Source organism: Gobius niger (assembly GCF_951799975.1).
Source record: "Gobius niger genome assembly, chromosome: 4".
Lineage (NCBI taxonomy): Eukaryota > Metazoa > Chordata > Actinopteri > Gobiiformes > Gobiidae > Gobius > Gobius niger.
In genome coordinates this window covers 12,654,215-12,678,436 of record NC_136855.1, presented here as the reverse complement: position 1 = coordinate 12,678,436, position 24,222 = coordinate 12,654,215, and the positions used below count along the sequence as shown (strand labels likewise).

Genomic DNA, 24,222 nt, shown 5'->3' with positions numbered 1-24,222 from the left:
TAACATGTGCAATAATCTCTGTATCAGCTGCACTTTATTAACTCTTCTTCTTGAACGCCGACTGTAACAAGTGAATTTCTCCTTTGTAAGATCAATAAAGGATTATCTTATCTTATCTTATCTTAACAATGCTATACTAGCAGTACTTAATAACCTATCACTAATATCAACTGAATACATTAGCTAAAAACAATTTAATATGATTTAATATAGCCAACCCTGACCTTTTGCTACAGCTTAACAGAATGCACAATAATTGTAATCGCACAACACAAGTGAGGGATCAATTGAATAAATAACCAATTATAAGGTAGGACTATAATTGGTCCAGGGCTCCTAATCAAAGTAAAGGCCTCAGAATAAAACAAGCAGCTAAACAAATCAAGTCAGAAAGACGTTCATTTAACAATGTTGTTAAACTTGACTGATAGCAGCACATTGATGAATAATGAACCTCTGTTTTGGTTTCACCTCGATCACGGAAGCTCTACATTGTTTGCAATCTCTGACCAATGACACATTATTTCTGTTGGACTGGTCCACAGAATTGTCGAGCGACATGCAGCACCGTTAAAAATATATAACTGACATTAATAACTCGCGAAAATAGACGATTATATGAGGTTTGACAAAACACGCACCTCACACCCAAGCACCACACAGCTGTTCTCTTCTTCTTTCAGTTTAATGGCAGACTGCGAGCGCCACCTACTGTATTGATGGTGAATTGAAATGATGCTTTTGAGAATGTTTGACACGATAAAAAATAAAATAGAATAAAATAAAACATAATAAAATAAAACATAATAAAACGAAACAAAACAAAATAAATAAATAAATAAATAAATAAATAAATAAATAAATAAATAAATAAATAAATAAAATAAAATAAAATAAAATAAAATAAAATAAAATAAAATAAAATAAAATGAAATGAAATGAATAAATAAAATAAAATAAAATAAAATAAAATAAAATAAAATAAAATAAAATAAAATAAAATAAAATAAAATAAAATAAATATTTTTGTTACTGACTTCGGGCTGTATCGCTCTGCTCACTGCACTGCACCATACAGACTCCAAAAGAACATGCTCAACACTCCCACTCACACATGGCCGTATCTACCATTGAGGTCACCGAGGTCCGGACCTCGGTAAAATTTTAGCTTTTTTTTTTTTTTTACACATTGAATCCTGCGCAAATGAATGTTGTAAACACGCGCTCCTACAGGCGGAAGAGCCTCTAGTTCAGACGTGGATGAGCTTGTTCTGAACCTAAACGTGTCCACTCTGAAACCGGACCTCATGAGCCGCTTTGGACCCGAGTGCGTAAAACTCCGCGGAGGCGCGGCTGTGCGTCAGCCTCACTACAACAGCAGCGCATGAACCGCGCCAAAGTTTGATTGAGATGCAATTTCTTTGCTCTCTGTCATAAAGAGAGAGGAGCCAGTGCGCGCGCCGTCACGGTGACCTCGATTTACAACAGGAGTTTTCCTCATTCTGATCTGAGGAGCGAGAGGAGGAGGAGAAGCGTCTGTGCCTCATCATCGCCTCCTCCTCTGCTGCTCACTTTGTTTCTGTCTCATGCAAAGAATGTCCTGCGTATGAATGATCTTCGCTTTAATGAGAGCTTAAACCAGCGCATTCACCTTTGTAGCTCCAGTGGTTTGACAGTGAGGGTGACGAGGAGGGGGCGGGGCCAGAGCGCAGTGTCCAAACCAGAGTCTGATGTTCAGAATGAGCCAAAGCAAAACCCTCAGCTTTACCCATTCACACCCACAGCCTCGTTTTCAAAACAATTTTCATTTAATATTTCAGTATTTATTTAGGACAAGACCTTCTTATTGCCTCTCACTCAGGCGAGTAAAACTGTTTGGAAAACCTGCTCCACAGTAATAATGGATGAAATAGATATTAAATAGATATTTTGTTTTGTGATATTCATCATGTCAAAGTATGGGGTACGTGACTCGTCACCTAACACTTCAGGGGGTTCACGGCTGCACCCACTGCCCATGGGTAGACTAATGGAAGTGAGGCCAGTCTGCTCCATGTCCGACCACCGTCCACTCACTCACCACATTCACTCAGGCCTCCTGGTCCCAAACGGTGCAACAAAAAGCAATTGAAAATGGCTCAAGGATGAGACAAAAGTGTTTTTGATCACTTAAAATACAGGAAATTACATCGGAATCTTTAAAAAATTCCAGACCCCCCCGGTTTAAAGAATTATCCGGACCTCACAGTTTTTTAAATCCTGGCAACGGCCCTGCACTCACATGACATCTGTCCTTATCTCATCTGGTTTGTGTCTTCTGATTTACCGCTGACCACTAGATGGCGCTTTGAGTTGTGGTAGCGCTGTGATCCACGAAGAAGAGTTAAAGCCACATCCGGTGTCTCGTGTCTGTGCTAAGATGGCGGACACGTGTGGCCAGGTTTTGCTGGGCTCAGGGCTCACGGTCCTGTCCCACCCGCTCATGTACATCAAAGTCCTCATCCAGGTAGGGGCTGGGCTCTTACACATGGCTATGGCTATTTCAGAAAATCCAAAAGTCACGGGATTATCGCTACTGTGTGCGTTTGTTGTTTACTTAACTCGAAAGCCACCCAAACCGGAACCTACCAATCAAGTGAAAATGATCTAATTACAGCCTTATTTAGCTCTTAACTGACTATGTCTACCTTTCAGCACAACTATTACCAGTGTCTTTGACAAACTGGCTAAGTCTTTCGAGGTCGTTAATTATTAAACACACAATAAATCAGTCGTTTTCGTAACTTTGATAATTGTGTTGCTACTAAGTGCCTTGTCCCAATGACCTTCCGTATCAAAATACCCCACTGTCAACAGCAGGAAGTGTTTACACGCAATAGACAAGTTATTAGATTCATCATTACTATACTGAGCACATGGAAAAGTTGATTTATGGGGTAATATCTTCAACGCGCCTTGTTGTTGTTTGTGCAAAAGATGGCATCGCCTGAACCTTCATGTTTCTTATCAGTAAGCCATTAGTTCCTCCTCCTCCCTCCCTTGTCTATTATGTAAAGGGCGCAATAAATGACAAGACAAAAGCAAGACATGCTAAAAGTATAGTTTCAGGCATAGAAATAAAACAAGAGGGTTTTAGACACTGGCAATAATGTGTGTGTGTGTTTTTTTTTACTGTAAATATTGATCTTAAGAAAACGTAAGAAAACGGTTACTTTAATTTTGATTTTCTTATGTGAAATTACCACCATACACTTTAAACCACTCGCTTAAGAGACAGGGAAGAAATGTAAACCTGAAACCCTTGTATGTATTGTTGACATTGCTGCAGGAGAGGTCATTTGTCCTGTAGAGATACAGACTGTTGCCCATTCGGTGATTTATTTTTTGTTAATACTCTCAGTTGTCAAGGGATTATCCATCATATTGTTTTTTGTCATAGCTGAAAGCTCTCATTCATTTAAGTATCATAAAGTGCTTATCATTCCTGTAATTGCATCTTAAATATGATTATTTTGTGCCTCAATCACTGTATGATCATTCAAAGCACTTTATAACTGTTGTTTACTTCTGAGTTTAGTTATGTTTTTAGTTTTGCTTTAGTTTTATATGTAATGTAGAAACTACTTTATTTCCTCCAAAAAGGTTCTCGACATTGATGTATGTATGTGTGTTTATAAAGTTACATATAATTCAACCAGAGAATCCTGGTTGGGATTCTCAGGTTGAATCCCAACCAGATAAATGGAAGCGGGGAAGCACATAATAAAGCAGTGAAGCTTGACATTCATGCAGAAAATATTTACAACATTAAAAATGTTACTAATGACCTACTGTCCACAATTCTTGATTCTAGTTTTGATTCTTAAGAATGGTTAAGCTTCATATTCTGCTGCTCTGGACAATCTTTCCTTTCACAAACCTCACTGTGTCGACCATTGTTGTCGTGTGATGCTTCTGACTCTTCACGATGCTACAGCCGTCACGACAGCATTGTTACAAATGTGAATATATGTGAAAAATGTCTGCTACTTAGTTTTTTGTTTATTTTTGTCCAGGTAGGACATGAGCCGCTCCCTCCGACTTTGGGCAGAAACCTGTTCGGCCGACAGGTCTACCAGCTGCCGGGGCTGTTTGCTTACGGTGAGAGCAGCTGCAAAGGTCGTCTGAGTTTATCTCAGAGGCCGTAATGATTGACCGTAGTGTGATATGTAGTGCGATAGGGCTGTCACAAGTTAGTATATTGACTTATCGTTCAATAAATAACAGATAAAGTATACATTTTTGGGCTCGATATTTATCGTCTGTACATTTAGTAGTATTCCCCCCTAGTTTTTCTTTGTAAAACTTTATAAAGGTTTCATTATATTTCATGTTTATTGCAGCTTGTGTGGTATTTTAGGATATGACTAAGCACTTTTAGAACAAAGGTTTACTGTAATTACTATGCTTTAGAGTTGACAGTATCCAGTATCAGTAGAGTCTATAATATCTTTTGTTTCGATACTTTCCTACTTCAATATATCGAACTTCTAATTTGTTATTGTGACAGGCCTAGTGATAGACTTTGCAGAAAGTCAAAGCTCTACTTAGAGCCGGGTGATTTTTTTATTTAAAATGAAAAAACTCAATCTACGATTCCATTAGTTTTTTTCCCCTCCATTTAAAACAAAATAACTGCGAACTGTAAATATATTTTGAATATATATATTTGGTGTATTTAATTAATGTGCATCAACATAAACAAAACTGCAAAGGCAAACCCTTTCTCTAACTGAAAAGTCACTGTGTAACAAAGATTGTTGGATTGAGCTAATAAAACAAAAAAAATCAGTAGGTGGGCTCTGTTCTTCTTGGCACATTTGTACAGTCGGGTCTTCCTCTGAGCAGAGGGCAGAAAGCTAAAAAAAAATGTTTTTTGGAAAATATGAATCGATTTGACTTACCAACTCGATTTTTAAATCAAAACGATTTTTCCCCCCGCCCACATATGGTGGACAATGTCGGCCCCTAGCGCTGCGGTCATGAAGCAGTGCAACCAGCGGCCATTGGTTTTGCTTATAAAAACTATGTGATAACTAAGCAATGTGACAATGTTAAAGTTCATAATGAAACTGCTCAAATCTAATTTAGTCCTTCTCAGTCAAACAGCCAGAGACTGTTTGCAAACTCGGCATCCAAAAACAAGTCCTTTTTGTATGTGTGGTGGAAAGCCCATAAAGCCGTGCAGTGATCTAGGGAAGTCAAACTATTTTTTTCCAAGAGATAGATTTGAAAATAATCTGTGGTTCACTCACTAGTTTTTCCCCTGTTTTCCAAACTAAACATCACTAAATATGAATCGAAGTTATAACATTTTGTGTCTTGTCCTGTTGCAGCCAAACATATCATTAAGATTGATGGAAAAGCGGGTCTCTTCAAAGGCCTTGGTCCAAGGCTCTGCGCTGGCACCATCGGCACCTTGGTGCACAGCAAAGTGGTGACGGTAAACAACTCTTTCCTCTGTTTGATGAAATATTGGCAAATCTTAAAGTCTTAGGCCACCGTTTTTTCATACTGAGATATGTTCTTACCTGAGCTTAGACGAGTGTGTAACTGTCTGGTCTTTCTGCGTGCCCTCAGTCACACAAAACAACCAAAGATGTTGTTAGCATTTAGCTTCTCCTCCTCTCCTCGAAAACATCATAATACCTTAAGAGCACTTTGACGTCCGCGCAGTAAAGTGGACATATTACTGCACGGACGTCGAAGTGTTCCTATGGTATTATGACACTTTACAATATACAAGGGAAACTCTGAAAATTAGAATATCGTTAAAAAGTGCAGTCACTTCTGTTGTTCAACTTAAACTGTGAAACTCCTATGATTGACTCATTACATGCAAAGTGATACGTATAGCCTTTATTAAAAACTCATACAATTTGAATATTTTGAAAATGGACTGTAAGCCATAATCATCAAAATTATAATATTGTAATGAGTCTATATCATATATCAGTTTCACATTTTTTGTTGAATTACAGAAATATACAAACGTTTAAACGATATTCTAATTTTCGAGTTTCACCTGTAGTGCCCCTTTTTTTCCACTTAGAAAGTCGACATGTTTAATTTTGTGTAAGTATTCTTGCATCCTGTAATCATATTTAAATAGGGAAAACGTGGAAGAGCTTAGTCACTTCAAACTTCACCCCCGTGAACATCTTCGGTCTTAAAGCGTGACTGAGCGCACACAAAAAGACCAGACAGGTCCACATCAACTCGTCTAAGCTCAGGTAAGAACATATCTCAGTATGGAAAAACGGTGGCCTGTTCCTTTAAGAAATTAAATATGAACAGATTTTATTCTGCGTTTGTAGCATTAAAATATAGTATTTAGGTATTTAAAAGCATTAAATCTAACTTGCTTCTTCCTGTATAAACCCTGTTCTCTCTGTTGCTTTCAGAAATGCCATGAGAATGACAATATTCGGGTAAGTTGAAATACAAATCATGTTGGTGTAAAGTCTAAACTTGTAATCGCAGTACTTATATAAACGAACAAAGACGTCCCTCTATGTGAAACAAACATCTAATCAGCGGTTTCGCTTGGGATAATTTCCGTCATTATGACAGAGGGGATCATTAATTCATCTCCAATTATGCATTTTTGTTAGGTATTAAAAAAGTTCTTAGATTGCAGGATAAATTAAGCTAAATTAATTTTCAGTTAATGTAACCTCTGATCAAAATTCTCCATAATGAGGTCTAAGCATGTCTTTGTTTTTCAGTTCCCTGGCGGTCCACAAAAAGCTCCAGCAGGATCTTTGGAGCATGTTATTAATGAGGTGTTGCAATGAACTACATGCAGTACACTTATACTGCAAATCAAACTCCAATATACTAGTTTTCACTGTTTCAGATGAACTAAATATGATTTCCTTCTTCACAGACGACCAAAGAGATGATTGCTCGCTCCTGTGCCACCGTCGTCACACATCCTTTTCACGGTAAAGCTCAACCGTCCCTTTTCTGTTCCTGTATTTGTGCACTGACTTTCTGACTTTCTGTTTGAACATGGATATTTAACCCAAAAACGCTCTAACACAACAGAGCCCTTTATTTTCCAATATCCTTTTGATTTATTATCTATTACATTTTAAGGCTGTCATTTTCCTCCATGTTTAGTTGACAAGCCATTGAGATATAAATGATTTTAAAGGAGCTTACATTTATGTAAAGTTTATTAAAAATGCTTTATTGTTTTTGCTTCTAACCAAATCCATGCTTGTATACTCTCAGATACTTTCACCAAACGTGTTCTGACTCTGATTAGCAAATTTGCCTTTCCATCATTGTAACCACTTCAATTGTATCCACTTCCCCAATAACTGTAGCATTAGGAGCGAGTTGTGCGCCCTCTGCTGGCATTTTGTATAGCAACACTTGATATCCTCTGTTTTCTGGACAAATGCACTATTTTAAGTAATATGACAATATCAAGACTAAGGCATCCAAATGTAGTTTTAAAAGGCTGAATAAAGCAAAATATGCTAATGTGCTTGTGATTTGCTCTGTTTCAGTGATAACCTTGAGATGCATGGTGCAGTTTATTGGGAGAGAAACAAAATACAGGTACACTTTGAGACACACTCTGAGTGATATGAAAAGAGGCTCTATATTACAGTAATGAAATTCATTCTTTCTGCAGTGGCATTTTTGACTCCGTCGTCACAATCTACAGGGAAGAGGGCATTTTAGGATTCTTTGCGTGAGTTTGGATGCTGAATAATAATAATAAAAATGGACATCTGCCTTAGCATTTACAGTTGGTTCATGGTTTTGCAGTGGGATGATCCCTCGACTGCTCGGAGATGTCCTGTCTCTGTGGATCTGTAACATGCTGGCCCATTTTATCAACACATATGCAATCGATGACTCGGTACGTTCATCTCTGGGTGATCACTGGTGGCTATTCATAGCTCTATATTGAAACAGGAGACCAAGAGGAAAGGTGTGGGGGCTTATAGGCAGATCACTTTAAAATCAGAAAGTTAAATTATTGGATATTTAGTTTCAGTTGTTTTAGATCATCATTGCATATTCTAACCAACAAAGTATAAGACAGTGATAAAGATGTGTTTGACACATAAACCTAATATTTAAGCCCGAGCACCATCAGGGCTGGCAAAGGGGCTCCTATAATCGCAAAACGCTCGCCTCCCCTCAAACATACAGTATGCACTCTTGTGTGCGTACTGGCTGCTGTCCAATGAGGATTCAAAGTTATTCAACTTATTTGGATAATTTTCACAGATGTGTGCAGTGCAGCAGGTTTTGCGTGAAGCGCAAGCGCCACCTGAGGATCAAAAGTGATCCAACTTAGGCAGTGCACTCGGCAGGGGCCGATAATCGCCACTTGCGGTTATATTTGACTGCTCACTCCTCCCCATTGACATGAATTACTCCATTTGATAGAGAATCCAATATGGCAGCTCAATCTCTTCCCACAAAGTATGAAAAAAAAACAAAAAGCAAACTTAAAATTGCCTCCACGATGCTCCAGGGCCTGTCAATCGCAGCTAAGACTAAAAATAAATATAACCAGCATGGTTAAAAATATGATATGACGTCATTTCCTGTGAAGGTCTGGAGCTCCACTGATCATGTGACTCAATCAGCTGCGTTTAGTCACTCTTGCTTAATTTCGATTTCCAACAAAGGTGAACCATAAGCCATGCCCCCGCGAGTTCTCAGTAGACGACACTCCAAATTTTGCTTTTTCAGTTGCCTTTATTAAGTCAATATTTTAGTTTTACAAATTGGTTAAGGTTGGAACAATGTAAGGAGTGGGATCATTGGAAGGTTGGTTGGAAGATAGAAAGACACCAGCCCCCCCGCCATGAGGACCACAGAGAAGTGCTTTCCTTGCCCATTGTTCTGACATTGTTATCAAATACCTACAAAATCACAAAACCCTCCTTTTTAATAAATGAAACACTCCAGATCAAAATTTGACGACCAGTTGGCAGTGGCAGACTGAGACACCCTCAGTGCAGGACGGAGCGCTACCGCAAAGCCTTCATCCCCACTGCTGTCAGACTGTACAATAAGACTGTGAAGTAACGCCGACTGTAACAAGTGAATTTCTCCTTTGTGAGATCAATAAAGGTTTATCTTATCTTAATAATTGCAAGATGATGGAAGGCTGCTTTAACAAAAAAAAAATAACAATAATATTTTATTTTATACTTGTCTTGTGTCTAGATGAGTCACACAGGAGAAATGAAAAACTGCTCTCAGGCCGTGACCGGGGTAAGTCTCAACATTCAACATTTCAACTAAAACCCCTGAGAGTTACCACTTATCATGTCTCGTTACAGTTCTTCGCCAGTATGCTCACGTACCCCTTCGTTTTGGTGTCAAACCTTATGGCGGTCAATAACTGCGCGTAAGTAATCATTTTGTTACTAAATAAAGTATTTTAAATTGAATCGCGCTCATGCTTTGCGTCCACTTCTTGTAGCCTTGCCGGAGGTCTTCCCCCTTATGCCTCAGTGTATCCCACTTGGGTGGACTGCTGGAGGCACTTGAGCAGAGAGGTACGTAGATTCTCTTTCAAGAGTCTGAAACAGTAATGTGAATATGTTTAAGTAGTATTATATTTACAATCATTTTTTAAGGCATGACCATCCATGTTTGGTAATATTCAGTAATATGCATAGAGAATATATGCTTTCCTATTACCTCAATGCAGTTTATTCCATACAATATTCCTATGATGTGTTTTGCCAAAGGTGACCTATCAATCAGAACTCTTACACAAACTCTTACTTTTTTTTTCAGGGCAACATGAGCCGGGGAAACAGTTTATTCTTCCGAAAGCTTCCGCCGGGAAAGACATACGCGCTCGAGCAGAAGAGATTTTTTTAAAACATAAACCCAACCCAATCATAGTTGGAATAAACGCACTAAAAACTACAAAGGAAATCAACTTTTTTTTTTTTTTTTTTGCCTCATCTTTGCTTTGGCATTTAAATCTTCTTTTGTATGCACTTGTTTATACTTGTTTCTTTACATACTCCCATCACTGTTTGGCTACTTTAATTTGCAGGAATATAACGAGCATTTACTTTTACCACATGTCAAAGTAACATGTTGAAATAATGTCTAAGTGCCCCATATTTTTATATAGATATTAATCCATGGACTACTTTTTCGTGTGGAAAGACTTCATTTGAACAGCTCAGTCTGCATGTGGTCTGCTAATTGACTCGGTTAAATTATTATAATGAAAGTACAGAGGGGACCTTGTTGTGTGATTTTTGTCTCGTTAAATGTTAATTATTGTTGCGACCCTGCTGGTGTCTGAGCGGGCAGTGGGATGTTAGGAGTCGGTGAATTGGTTGTGGCGCATGTGTGATGTACCGAGGGCATGGAGAAGCTTGTACCTCTTAAACATAGTTGAAAAGTGCTTGTATGAAATCATTGACTGACCCAAATAAATAATGTTTTTGAAGTTGTCTTAACGATTTGCTGTTCTTAGGTGATGTGCTAAATTACAAAAAAAAGAGGCATATTTCATGCAAGTCTTTTTTTTAAAATAAATATATATTGTGGCTTCTTGCGATACGGATATCGCATCACCTAATATTGCAGCACAATATCACTTGCAATCTATTGTGCCGCCCTAGTTGAAACTGGAACCTTCTTGGAATAATATTTACCTGCCCTGTCCCAAAGATGAGGCCGGTCACACTTAAAGTACGTTGTCCTTATTTACAAAGATGTTTTAGGAAATCTTGTAGGTCAACTTGACGCAAATGACATTTAGATCAGGGCTGTCAAAGCTAATGCTTTTGCTCACGATTAATTGAAAGATAATTAACCAATTGTTTAATTGCATCATGTTTTGACCTAACACACTCTTGTATCTTGAGCAAACATTATCCACAACAACTGTACATCAGTTGCACGACAATGGCACAGACGGTAGAGCGGGTCGTCTCGTGATCGGGGTTCGAATCATTAAAGTCATTGTGTCCTTGCGCAAGACACTTATATATAAGTATCTATTAGGATAAGACAATCCTTTATTGATCTCACAACGGAGAAATTCACTGTTGTGTGATTGGGTTTGGTAAAGTGTCTTGAGTACCTAAATCAGGAGGAAAAGCGCTGTATAAGTTAACCATTTACACATTTTAAGCAGTGAGGCTTTTCACCTGGTTTATGGAATAGTTTGTAAATGAAATGTGAGCAACTTCTTTGCATTTGGGTGTTTTACGTATTTTTTTATGCATGGCCTAGTATTAGTAAAGGAGAAATGACAAAAACTGATAAATATTTGAAAAAATCAAATTTATTGACAGCCCGACTTAGTCATCAAGCACATCTCAAGACAGATGAGACACTGACAGACAACAGAAATTTTGATATTACACATTTAATTATTTACTTTTACTATAATACATTGGTATAACATCCATCCATCCATCTTCCGCTTTATCCGGGGCCGGGTCGCGGGGGCAGCAGTCTCAGCAGAGATGCCCAGACTTCCTGGTCCACACACACCTCCTCCAGCTGTTCTGGGGGGACCCCGAGGCGACACAGTCCCACCAGTGTGTCCTGGGTCTTCCAAGAGGCCTTGTCCCACTAGGACATGCCTGGAACACCTCCCGCGGGTATAACATGACAATGAATATTTTTTCTTACATCATGGAGGGGGGAGCGGAAAAACAACTTCAAGTTTAAATCAAAGCCTTCAGTACATTTATAACTTAGTATTTATTCAACTGTGGAAATAACAAGCTAAGCGCTGGTGGAGGCAGGGCTGGGCGGCTCCTCTTTGGGGGTGATGTCGCTGTGAACTGCGCTGTGCTCAGTCATCTCCCTCCTGTTGGTAACTGTATGCCCGCACTGAACACACGTGTAGCGCCCCCTTGTGTGCTGCCAGTGAACGCGCTTCTCTGGGGCAGGGCCTGAGGAGTAAAACAATAAAGATGCATTATTTAATTGGTTTTATTAAAGAAAATAATTGCTGTTTTTATACATAGAGCTGCCGGCTACAACATTGAAACAATGGCTATAGATCAAAATAATCTTGATTGATTTTTTTTTTCTTTATTGTTCCCAGAGGATGAAAGTATTTGACCATAGTTCAGTGTTCACAAAGAAAACTGAGGCAATAGAAATAGCTACAGTAATAGATTGAAGAAAAGAAAATTTTGTATTTCAATGTTGGTGACAAACGTAACCATTTGCTCACAGCTTGAGTAAAAGACCACCCACCTTGGCCAGGCCTCCATGCATTTGTAGGGACTGTTTGAGGCATAATTTTGGGCGGTCCCGATAGCTCTGGGGTCTTTGGTCTTTGCTGCTGAACCTGTCCCTCATTCGTGCTTGGTCCGGGCTGGACCTCTGGGCTTGAGGTCGGCGAGAACTGTTGGTTGCTCTTGGAAAATAAAGCGTTAACTGTTGAATCAATGACATGCTGCATTAAATCTGGCGGTGTGAGCTCTTGGCTTGGGGAGAGGAGAGGGGGCTGGTCAGGCTGTGGTAGTATGGGGTTCAGCTGTGGTGGCATGGGGTTCAGCTGCGGTGGCATGGGGTTCAGCTGTGGTGGGTCGGGGTTCAGCTGTGGTGGGTCGGGGTTCAACTGCTGTGGAGGTGGAGAGCTCTGAGGATCCTGTGGGGGCGCTGCTGTGTTTGCAAGGTCAACATCCATTGGGACAGGAGGGGCCGTGGCAGAGGAGGATGTGGAGGGAGAGGGCGCGAGGTTTTGTTTTGGTCGGGCCGCTTTGGAGCAGGTGCGCAGGTGAACGAGAAGGCCTCGGTACGATCGCAGTTTGGCGTGGCAGCTCTCACACCTGCAGAAACACAGACATGTGTTCAAGGTAATCAGAAATAATACATTGATCTAGCATTATCTCGTGCAATGTTTTCTAAATTATAAGTCATATTTAAGTTGAACATTTCTAAATTGTTACATGCTTTTTTATATTTGCCGTGACTGTATGGACTTGGATGAAACTCACAGGAAGTAGATGTTTGGTTTGTGGTGGTGCCTCAGGTGCTCCATCAGTTTCTGCATGTTCGGGAACGTGCCACCACAGCCGATCATTGAACACATCATCGTTTTACCTGCAGAGGAACGACTACAAATTTAGACAACAGTACCATTCACTTACAATTACAATATATTAATATTAATATTAATATTAAATGCCCTTTTATATATTTATTATATTGATTCTTTATTTATATTTATTTACAGAGGGAGTGCTTTGGGTCATTGACTTGTTGCAGCACCCATCCTCTTTTAAGCTTCAACTGTTAGACAGATGGCCAAAATATATTTTTGCGCATGTTTTACGCCGGAAATGTAGTTGATGCCGTCTCTTACTAGACTCAATCGGTGGTACAGTGGTGAGTCTGGATTTTTCCAGGCAAGCTTTTCCCAGAAAGACATTTAAACATGAGTTTCTGGTAAATAATACACTGACAAACCATAGCAGTGCATATTATAGCAAAAAGCTGTCGCCCCAGGCTGCTTGCTTGAAATATAATTGAAATCCAAAAATAGGCAACAGCAAATATCTGAGCTTCTTTGAATGATTGCTAAAAATGTGGTCTCAAACACCAGGAAATGCAGAGAATTGTTACTTTTGTATTATTTTTTTTCTCCAACTTATACGAAGTTCAATATTTTCACCTTGCTACAGCCAGCGGTAAGTAAGTACTTCATTTATAACAATATTTATTGATCGAGTGGGTCATCCTCTGATGCAGGGTTTCTGGGCCACTGTGGGCGAACCTGACCAGCATGTTTTTGGAGGTAGGGGAAACCAGTGGCTAAATTCCAGTTTTAGATACAAGCTAGATTTAGGTTGAACGACCTGTATCTACTACAGTGTTATCTCATGTTTTTGGGCATGATTGATCCTACCGTTGCCATTAAACACACTGACTGATAAAAAGTAGATTTGGTTTCCTGTGTTCATCTGCAGCAGCAGTCTCGTCGAAACTTGGACATAAGGGTTTTTATTTGTGTCTCGGTCTCTGGATCACTTAGGGAGGAACAACGACGCCAACGTGACTGTCCAAACCATCATAATAAAACATTGTAGATTCGGTTCAAAGTCTGTCGTGATCTTGAAAAGAGGAAAACAAAACAAAACTAACCAGGGAGAGACTGTGCTGGGAGCTCATGGTCCTTTATATGGCTTTGAAGAGCATTTGCATCGGGGTATGCACGCTTACAGCCGTACAGAGGACACGACATTCTCTTGTTGTTTCCTGAAATTCACAATATATAGAAGCAGAGAACTTTAAAAACATACTAGTGCTAACATGCTAACTAGCTAGCTCTACGTGTAGCCTAGCATAACACAACTGGATACCATAACATAAACCCCGCTGTGCATAAATTAACAGTTACTAATGTATTGCATTGTTTGACACGAACCTTCATTTCTATGCAGTGGGTTTTCCACGGCCACATCTCCCGAAGACATCATTTAGTTTGCAAAATCTACTCCAGCAGCAGCGAAGGAGCGACAAAGTGGCAACGAGTCATTAAATACAAGACCCAGAATGCAATGCGGCAATAACGCCCCCCTCCCATGGATCCCTCCCCCCAAAGAACATTTTCAGAGTAACCATGGATCTATTATATCAAAGAGTAACACGTAAAGACGCCTTTTCACAGTTGGTTAGTTTTAGACTTTATTTGGTTTTCGAGCACGTTATTGCCAAGTCTATGAAGCACAGCAGGCCAAAAGCATCCAGAGTTTTTCCATGCAAAGACATTCATGCAGCAGCTGACAACCATTAAATTATACAAATATAGTTTTATATATTTACAAAGGTTGTAGGATAAGAATAGATCATATATTTTACATGCAAAACAAGTCCCATGCAACATTTGAGAGCAATATACTGCAAGGCTTGCGTACATCTTTCATTCAAGTACAAAATGAATTGCATAATGTTTACTTTACAAAGAAAATGATAATACAAGTGTAATTAAAACTACCCCATTGCTTTCTAATAGAAGACTAATAGAGAATAATAATTTTGCGACATTTAAAATATTAAATGAAACACACATTTAACAATTTATTTTAAACAGAAACTAATACCACAGAAACATGTAGCCTATATCTTTCATACAGTGTCTTCTTTAGTGCAACATTTTTAACCCTGTGAATGACCAGGCGCAGTGAGAGCAGAGGTGCAGATGCTGGTGGCTTCCTTTGACGTGTGCTTTTGTGGTTTATGACTCTTACTCAAACAAAGGTGAGTCATCTGTATTTACACAGCAGCCTCGGAAGAACTGCAGAGAAAGATAAAAGTGGTCTCAACCATGTTTGTCATGCTTTATCTTGACGTTTTTTGAGAGTGCATTTTTTCTTACGCTATAATGTTATAACAACTGCCATACTAACTTGTAATTTATGTAAAATTAAAACAAATTAGTGTTGATCGGGTGCAGCTTCCTGGTTATGTTATATACAAGGATTTCAATTATTGATTTGGTTAATACTCATTTTAATGCTTTGGTCTAAAAAAGCACCTTTTTGATCATATAAAGTCATGTTACATTGCAGTTTTAATATGTCAGTCTTGATAAGTCCATTTATCCACTTTCTTTAGGGCAGACTCAGAGATGTGAACCATTCTGTGTCTACCACAGTCTATAATGTCTACAGAAGCCTAAGAAATAAATACATAAAATCCAATTATCTACTGCACACTGTCATTTGATCAAATATTTTGCAATTGTTGTGTGTCCTGATCAAACTTTTGAACCAAAAAAAAAAAGGATAGGTTGCCACAACAACCATAACCAATTGCAAAACACAGAGGCAGTGTCACGAGAAGCACCATACACATACAACATAGTGTCGTTTGTGTCATTATTACTGTCAATACCTTTGATCAGCTGCTCTATTCCAGCCCATAATATACTTTTCCAGCTTGAATATGTTATATTTTTGTGATTTGTGATCACCGACTGCAACAGACTCAGGTAGTGTTTTCCTACTTTTTCAGTTGATAAAAATGTTATGAAAGGTTTCCTGGTAAAGGCTTGCGACCCACTTTCTGGTCCCGGCCCACCAATTGAGAAGAACAACAAAAAGAAGTGTATTGCGACTCTGAAAACCGTGAACCACACTGACCCACACAACCTCCACCGGTCACACGTTTGTTCACAGTGGCTTGGAGTATGAAGTGTCTTGCCAAATGACACAAAGGACCAAAGCAACTATATGGAATTTTGTGCTTCTACAGTGATTTGTGCTTTGTAACAGCATGTGGCATACGTAGCTTCAGTAGAGTTTCTGTCTCTTTTTTGTAGTTGAATTGAGGGTGACCAATCCCACTACTGTGCAGGAACATGGACGTACACTAATGTAAAGCTGCTCGGTCCATAGCTGCTCTTGTTGTGCCACGTTTTTTCTTCCTTATTGGTCCCCACGTCCACTCACTCACCGCGCCGTTCACATGGCCACGCATTTTTTGGGCGAGCTGGTGTCTGCGTTGGCCTTTTGTCGCACGGACTCTGGGGGATAATTAAAGAAAACAAGAAAACAAAAAAGTCAGCAGATAATGCACTTTTTGCTGCACTCCCTGAGCTCGAACAAAGTTGCATTGGTTTAACTTAACTCACTGCTTTCAACATTTAAAGGGCACAGCAATAGCAGGATTTATAGCTACTTAAAGACTTAAAGGACATTTAAATTACTGTATATCCAATGTATGCAAATCTTACCTGCTAAATCAGTGCGTTGAATCTCTACCAGTCCTTCATAAAGGCCTTTGATCGGGTTTTCTCCAGCCATTACTACACCATGAAGCCAGATCAGCAGCATCCGGTGCCCATGCTCTTTGTAGCTCTTCATACCTGAAAAAGAGCTTGGTGATTCTTCTGAGTGCCCCTGGCTCACATAAGGATGGAGGACTTGAGGGTGCTTCTAGAAACATCATGTGTCATTTATGGTGCATACTATTTCTGATGCCAACCACAGCTTTTAGTGGCGGCCTGGAGTCCTACAAGAGATTTGACTGGACTTTATGAAGTAAGTAAAGAGTAGTTTTATTATCACATAGTACTTTTAACCATAGCACAGTGGTTAGTGCTTGTGCCTTAAAACTAGAAGGACCCAGGTTTGATTTTGGAGTTTGCATATTCTACCCGGGTCTGCGTACTGTGTAGATTTAGATAGATAATACCTGTATGTACAATAGGGGGCCAGGACAGGATTTTTTCTTTTCTTTTTTATCTCAGTGGGACTTGGTTAGATAAAGGTCAAATCAAAACTTGTACTTGAATGAAATACTGTAGAGTTACGTGCACTGTGAGTCACTGTGAGTAGTGAAAAAAGCTTCATATTGAAAAAAGTAAAAGTATGTATTTAAAAAATAATAATAATTTACTCAATTGTATTTTCACTTCTTTTCACTCAGAAAAGAAAAAGAAAAGACTTGGCTCTACCCTTTTCTGATTGTCAATGTTGTGATGAATATTACTTTTTAACTGGAAAAAACTATGTTTACGTGCCTTATGCAGAGAGACAACAATCAGTATGTGCTCAGGCAACGTTTGAACCGAGAACTCCCTGGTACCAAGGCGAGTCTACGGCAACTTATTTCATTACATTCATTTGACCCCCTGCAGTGCCTGTACCTGTCCACTGGTGCTCTATGGCTCGGATGTGAGCGTCGGAGAAGGCCCAGTGCTGAGCCAGTAGTTTCCACTCTCCTCTGCAGAGGTGCTTCGTGGCTAAAGTCCACAGCACCGAGCGAATGTGCTGCGTCTCTGGGCTCCGGTCCTGTTTAAAACCGAGGGGTCTACACAGGCACGACTCCGGGTCACTGCTCACCTGATCCTGCAGACAGATACGAAACAACATGCTACCTTAGTAGAAGTATACTAGGTGTGCCATTCAATGCAAACCTTCTTTTGATTCTTAATTCTTTTGCATGCGTTTATGACTTAGATCTTAGACCCAAGATCTAAGTGAAAATGTATACAAAACAGGATCTTTTGTCACCGCAGAAGCTTATTGAAAGAACGCCACGACGAATGTGTGCTGTAAAAGCTAAAGGCAGTCCAACCAAATATTAGAGTGCGTGACTTTTTTTTGGTGGCGATTTATTTACTTTATATCACAATATGTAACCCACACCAAAGCTAGCCAGATCCTATCGCTGAAACCAGTTTCTACATAAAAGTAAAAGTACTACATACGTAAACATACCATAAATTAACTCAATTACACTTGAATGCGATTACATCAAAAACATGGAAGCGAGAATTATGAGCACTTAGCACTCATGCTTTGTCTAAAAAAACTCACCTTCTCCCATTTGTAAAAGCGATCTGCTTTGATGATCATGTCGACCAGGACGACGTGGTTTCCTCTGGACGCCACCTCCACACACGTCTTATCCTGCTGTGGGGAACATAGAAACACCAAACCATGACATAGAACCCATCAGAGGTGTGATGCTGATGCTGATGCTTGATTGTTGCTTTTTCTGGTTCTGTATTTGTAAATGTAAATACAAGCGTACGGTACTTTTGTTAATTATTTCACCGTAGAGCTGCCATAGGTGGTTCAATGCCAAACACAGAGCCAGGTGAAGCAAAGTAAAGCAAGTAAAACGCACATGTGGCCGAAAACCTACCTTATCAGTTAAATTGAGGTTCACACCAGAAATGAGCATCATTTCAGCCAAGTCCTGCCATCCGTTCTCTGCCGCTATGTGCAAAGCTGTCTGTAGCCTCTGTGAATCAGAATATTTGACATTGTAATAATACAGTAGTATGTACATCCATCGACGGACATCTTCATACTCACATTATCAGTGATGTCCAAGTTACACTCAGCATCGATCAGGATGCGGGCCACATCAGTGTGATTGTTGGACACAGCCAAATGAAGAGGCGTGGTGTTCAGCTATTTTAAAAGAGAGTATCGTTTACTGTGAATGTAATTGTTTGTTTTTTCATTTAATAGAAACTTACATTGTCCACAGCGTCAATGTTGATTCCGGCCTCGAGGAGTAAACTGGCCTCTCGATCGCAGCCGTGCTCAGCCACAAAGTGCAGCGCGTTTCTGTTTTTCTAGCAAAAAATTCAGGGGGTCAAGGACAATTTGCAAAAGTCTGACAATACTAACAAAGCACCTCATGTAAAGTTTGACAATTAGCAGACGTGCAGTTGTTCATGGGGTGACATTTACAATGATCTGACTTTGATCTTTGCTGCCGTGGACTCATCCGCGTCAGGTTTGTTTCATATTTACATTTGTGAGAGCGTTGATGTCACAGTCGGCCTCGATCAGGAGCCGCACGCACAGAGAGTGGCCTCCATCGGCCCCAAAGTGCAGCGCCGTCAGACCGTCCTGAGACACAACCACGAATCATTATCATCTTACAGCAAAAACAAATATGATTAACGCTTTATGACCAGACTAATGCCTGAAAAGTCTCATATCTTGAAATTCAGACATTTGTATTATCACAGAAACATGATCTTTAATGTCACAAATACAAAACTTCTATGCATTAAATTGTCAAAACTTGCACAAATAAAAGTCAATCTGACACAACAAGCAGGTTTTGAGCAACCTTTTGTATGTATTTCCCCCCCCCTTTTATGTGACTAATAAATGAAACTGACATCCTAAAAGTAAATTTGAATAATATATAGCATTGAAACTCACTATGTTCCTCTCGTCCACGTCCAGTCCCATCTCCAGCAGCTTGTGCAGGACGTCGCTGTGGCCATGCTTCGCCGCTAAATGCATCGCAGTGTTTTCCTCCTTCAGTTCAGACCAAAACATGACACTCACTCAGCACTGCTTCCTCCGCTCACACTCGTCAACAGAGGAAGCGAACATTAACTACAGTGAAGTGAAACTCCCCCTCAGAGCAGCTTGGAGAGTCCATATTTACTTGAACGTGTTTTAACAGGTATTTAAAGATTTATACATTTACTGTAGGAGCTACTATTGAGATTGAGATATTATATGAATGTGTACCTTGTCCTTAAGTCCATGTCTGCAGCCCATCCCAATCAGGAAGTCCACCACCTCCAGTTGTCCTTGTTCAGAGGCCAGATGCAGAGCCGTTTTTCCCAACTAAAAAGTAAAACATATTTTTTTTATTTATTAATTTTCTCAGCATATTCACCGAACCAACAGTACACACAGAATTGTTCACATTTATCAACTGCCTCACTATGGTACATTACATCTTTAAAAAATAAAGTATGTTTGACATTGCGAATAAGGGGGCTGGGAATGTAGGATTTATAAATCAGTAATTTTCATCAGACTTTATTTATTTTATTGTTGTTTATGCTTTAGTAATATAAGTAATGTGTTATTTCTGGTTTAGACATGGTTTACACTAGGGCTGCACGATATTGAAGTGACTTGCGATATGCGATATGGCTGTGTAATATCGCGATAACTATATTATTGCGATATTTCACCAAACACGAAATGTTCCATTTTCTTTTCAGCAAATTGTGTCAAAAAAAGATTTTAAAAACACCCAATCAGGACCAAAACAAGGGTAGAATTTAACAAAGCTAGTAAATGTTAAACTAAAACTGAACTTTTACACATGACTTCAATGCATGAGTTTGAGTTTGCAAAAAAATGGGTCGATCTCAGTCAGATGAAGGCTATGGTGATTTTGTGATATGTTGTGGCTTCTCCCGATATGGATATTGCATCAGCTAATATCGCGATACGATATTTTTCGCGATATATTGTGCAGCCCTAGTTTACACCCGTTTTAGCCAATATTTTTGCCAAACTTTGATCTATTTTAGATTGGTTCAGCCCTGATTTGATCTGAGGCCTGGTGGAAGGTCAAATATACAGTATCATGTTAACTCGTTTGAGAACCACTGTCATTTGATTGATTGATCATGATTGACTCAAAACAGCATTTTTGACACACACAGCATTCTCTCATTTACAAATCACATCAGCACTAATACTAATACACACAATTTCAAATGGTAAATTGGGTTCAACATGCCCACAAATAGATATGTGCATATTTCCAGCTTGTCACTATTCTGCACATCTTTCACACCCTCCCTTTAACAATTATTACCAACTGGTAACTGATAAGACAGTTAAGTTGTCACAAAATACTGACTCAGTTATGTATAACTTGATCAATACTTCAAAAGTCCACAGTTCTAAAGTCACCTTATCAGCTCTGTCCAAATGAATTCCCTCCAGATCCTCCATAATAAACTCCAGGACGTGGGCGTGACCTCTCTGAGCAGCACAGTGGAGCATGCTCAGTCCATCCTAAGTTTACAAATAAAAACATTGCCGTTATGGTTGATATCACTGTTATTTTTGTTTCACTTTGGCAGCTGAAGGCCTGTACTTTGTTTTCACTGTTCAGCTTGGCTCCACACGACACCAGCATCTGCAGGATTTTGATGTGTCCAAACCAGGAGGCGAGGAGCAGGGCATTCATCCCGTACTGAAATGACACAACTAAATGTCAAAAAAATACACATAATCATGGACTATTTATGCAACACTATCTCGCTGTTGTATGCTAAAAAGACAACAGGAATGTAACTGAGGCTGACGAAATATCCAGCTGTTTTGATTGTTTTATACTTTATACTTTATACTTTACATAACTGTCCTGTGTAACTGTTTTTGTAAATATCAGACGCACAGAATCCTGCTCGTCCACATCAGTGTCGTGCTGAAGGAGAAATCGCATGGCCTCGACACTCCCGGCTCCAGCCGCCCAGTGCATTGCTTTACGCTCGACCTGCACAAGTACAGCCAGAGGAAGAGAGGGTTAACCACACGGAAACATCGGCAGTGGTGGCTAGAGACACATTATATGCATGACTGAGAACTCACAAACTTACCCCTTTTATGATTAACTTGGTCTACTCCACCTATAGTTTATTCATACTCTTACATTTTTAAATACATTATTTATTTACTCATCTTGTGTGATTTAAGACAGCTCTATAATTGGAATATTTACTCTCTATGATGGACTAAATGCATATGAGCGCAGCTTCTTTGACTTGTTCCCACGCAGTGTTTGAGAAATACCATTCCCAGCCTGTTTATTCATTGCTGTTGTGGTGTGTCAAAGCCTCGTTAAACTGCGCATTAAGTCTTCATGTATTTACTTTATTCTTGGCTTTGGGGTCCACGCCCTTTTTGACGAGCTCTTGCATCTTGTTGGTGTCGTTTCTCTTGGCTGCATCGTGAAACTCCTTCTCTGAGCACAGCACTGTCGGCAAACAAACACACAGATTAACTTAAGCGCAGCATTGGAGCCACGTTGTTGACATAGAACTGAAGCTGGATATAACATTTCGCATCCTGGTCACAGAGATCACTTAACGGACGTCCTGTTTGTAAGATGACATTATAAGTGCAATAAAAATGCTTGATCAGGCATGGAAAAAGGCTCTAAACCCAAAGTGCACAATAGGTGGGTTGCTTTATGCTGTGCATTCTTGCCATATATGTGTACGGCCGGCACGGTAGTACAGCTGTTAGCGCTCGTGCTAGAAAGTCCGGGTTCGATTCCCACCAGGGACGGGGCCTTTCTGTGTGGAGTTTGCATGTTCTCCCTGTGTCTTCTCCTGGTACTCTGGTTTCCCCCACCACTAAAAACATGTACAATAGGTGAATCCTCCAGCCAGGTGTTTCTGACCACCAGCCTGGCTGCACATCATGGAGATGGGTCCCCGAGCACCGGCCCAAGCTGGCAGCTGACTGCCCCTACAGGTCGCCCCAGCGGCATTGAGGATGGGTCAAATGCAGAGAATGGGTCAAATGCAAAGAATGGATTTCCCTACGGGGATTAATAAAGTACACCTTAACCTTAACCTTATATATGTTACTTTATTGAAATATGCCCACGTACTGCATTTGACCCATCCTTCCATCAGGCCCCCAGGGCAACCTGTGAGGAGCAATGACCACAGGGCAGCTCTCTGGGAGTCATCCCCAGAAAATGCCTTGAGTTCATGGTCAGGATGAGCCTATAGCTGTAAGTTTTATGCAGGTTGATGGTGGCGACAGGAGCAGCTGGAGAAAAACTCACCCAGACTGGGAGAGAATGGAAACTTCACTCAAAAAGCCCCACCAGGCCAGGAAATAAAACCAGGAGGGGCCTTGAGGGTTAGATACTCAGCCATCCTGCTATGGGCATTTTGTTGTCCTCAGTGTTATGGATTCAGCTTCGGCTCTGGCCATTTGCTGATTGTCTCTTCTGAATCTTCACCCCTTCTAGATTAAATTGCCCTGTCTAAAGGAGTCAAAAAAACTAAAATCCTTTCATACAGTTTCAGAAAGTGCCTTGCCCAAGAGCAAATGAACAGCATTTCCTCTGGGGCAAATGGGAGTTGAACCACCAGCCTACTATTGTTTTTCTTTTCATTACTGCTCATTCTCACAGAAAACTGTCATGTAATTGTTGTTATAAGCAAATATTTACTCAAGAACCAAATCAGGGCACACGGACAGCAACAATAGAGGCAATTTATTTAACATGGCAACCTGTTCATAACACTTTCCTCTTCACTGTATCAACAGCTATAGGGCTGCCGTCATCATATTACTTTCTGTCATTTATCGACTGTAAGGAATAACTGGGTTAAAGCTCTTTTTCATTATTTACGCGCTTGAATGGAACAGTACACGGACATCCTGCAGCCGCGCGCTGACAGACACATCCACAACCTGCCCCGTTTTCATCAATAATGGCTCTTTTACTCACAAATATCATCTTCTGAGGCGAGGTCGTCCTCCATCTTCGTGTGTTTCAGAGACGAGTTCTGCCTCTGTGCGTCGCCATGTCTCCTCTCATCTTCATTAATTTATCTCAGGGCGAAATCATGTCAGAGTCTGGCAGCGCGTAAAACACAAGCCAAACCCCTGGAGTAAGTGGGATGGATCAGTCAAGCCTGCGATGAAACGGTTTGCTTTAACTTCCTGTCACTCCTTTCAAAATAAAATAATTTAGTGCCAAAACAGTGAAGCGCCTTGAGAAGCTTATCAAGATGGTACAAAGAAAAAGAAAATGTAGTATAATCATCATAAATTCATATAAAACTAAGAAGCACTTTCACAATAATCTGAGGACACAAGACTGCTGCTTACCTTTGTTTATTTGAGCAATACAAGTTTTGTATCAAAGAGTACAAAATACAGTTCG

General features: G+C 40.0%; 3 protein-coding genes across 4 annotated transcripts; 1 reads left to right on the top strand and 2 right to left on the bottom strand.

Annotated features, from left to right (window-relative positions):
• The first annotated feature begins 2,377 nt into the window (after positions 1-2,377).
• mtch2 (mitochondrial carrier homolog 2) lies at positions 2,378-10,500 on the top strand. The gene is made up of 13 exons (XM_079554579.1): positions 2,378-2,506; positions 4,056-4,140; positions 5,376-5,482; positions 6,444-6,470; positions 6,768-6,824; positions 6,929-6,986; positions 7,560-7,611; positions 7,688-7,747; positions 7,825-7,918; positions 9,244-9,291; positions 9,360-9,427; positions 9,503-9,578; positions 9,823-10,500. Exons 1-13 carry the CDS (start codon positions 2,420-2,422, stop codon positions 9,907-9,909), a joined length of 906 nt encoding a protein of 301 aa, XP_079410705.1. The 5' UTR covers positions 2,378-2,419; the 3' UTR covers positions 9,910-10,500.
• On the bottom strand, positions 8,163-14,590 carry LOC306961715 (uncharacterized protein). The gene is made up of 6 exons (XM_079554578.1): positions 14,444-14,590; positions 14,161-14,274; positions 13,014-13,119; positions 12,268-12,845; positions 11,720-11,957; positions 8,163-8,175 (listed from the first exon to the last, which is right to left on the bottom strand). The coding sequence occupies exons 1-5, from the start codon at positions 14,493-14,495 to the stop codon at positions 11,788-11,790; spliced, it is 1,020 nt and encodes a 339-aa protein (XP_079410704.1). The 5' UTR covers positions 14,496-14,590; the 3' UTR covers positions 8,163-8,175; positions 11,720-11,787.
• Positions 14,591-16,427: 1,837 nt separating this feature from the next.
• ankdd1a (ankyrin repeat and death domain containing 1A) lies at positions 16,428-23,970 on the bottom strand. Of its 2 annotated transcripts, none has more exons than XM_079555408.1 (15): positions 23,785-23,970; positions 22,184-22,287; positions 21,709-21,807; positions 21,406-21,504; positions 21,219-21,323; positions 20,031-20,129; positions 19,713-19,811; positions 19,293-19,391; positions 19,013-19,111; positions 18,846-18,944; positions 18,673-18,771; positions 18,342-18,437; positions 17,669-17,870; positions 16,754-16,885; positions 16,428-16,543 (listed from the first exon to the last, which is right to left on the bottom strand). In XM_079555408.1, the coding sequence occupies exons 1-15, from the start codon at positions 23,816-23,818 to the stop codon at positions 16,482-16,484; spliced, it is 1,527 nt and encodes a 508-aa protein (XP_079411534.1). In that variant the 5' UTR covers positions 23,819-23,970; the 3' UTR covers positions 16,428-16,481. The 2 variants fall into 2 exon arrangements, with proteins under 2 accessions (XP_079411534.1, XP_079411535.1); XM_079555409.1 differs by having other exon boundaries at positions 18,342-18,434.
• Between the last annotated feature and the right edge of the window lie 252 nt (positions 23,971-24,222).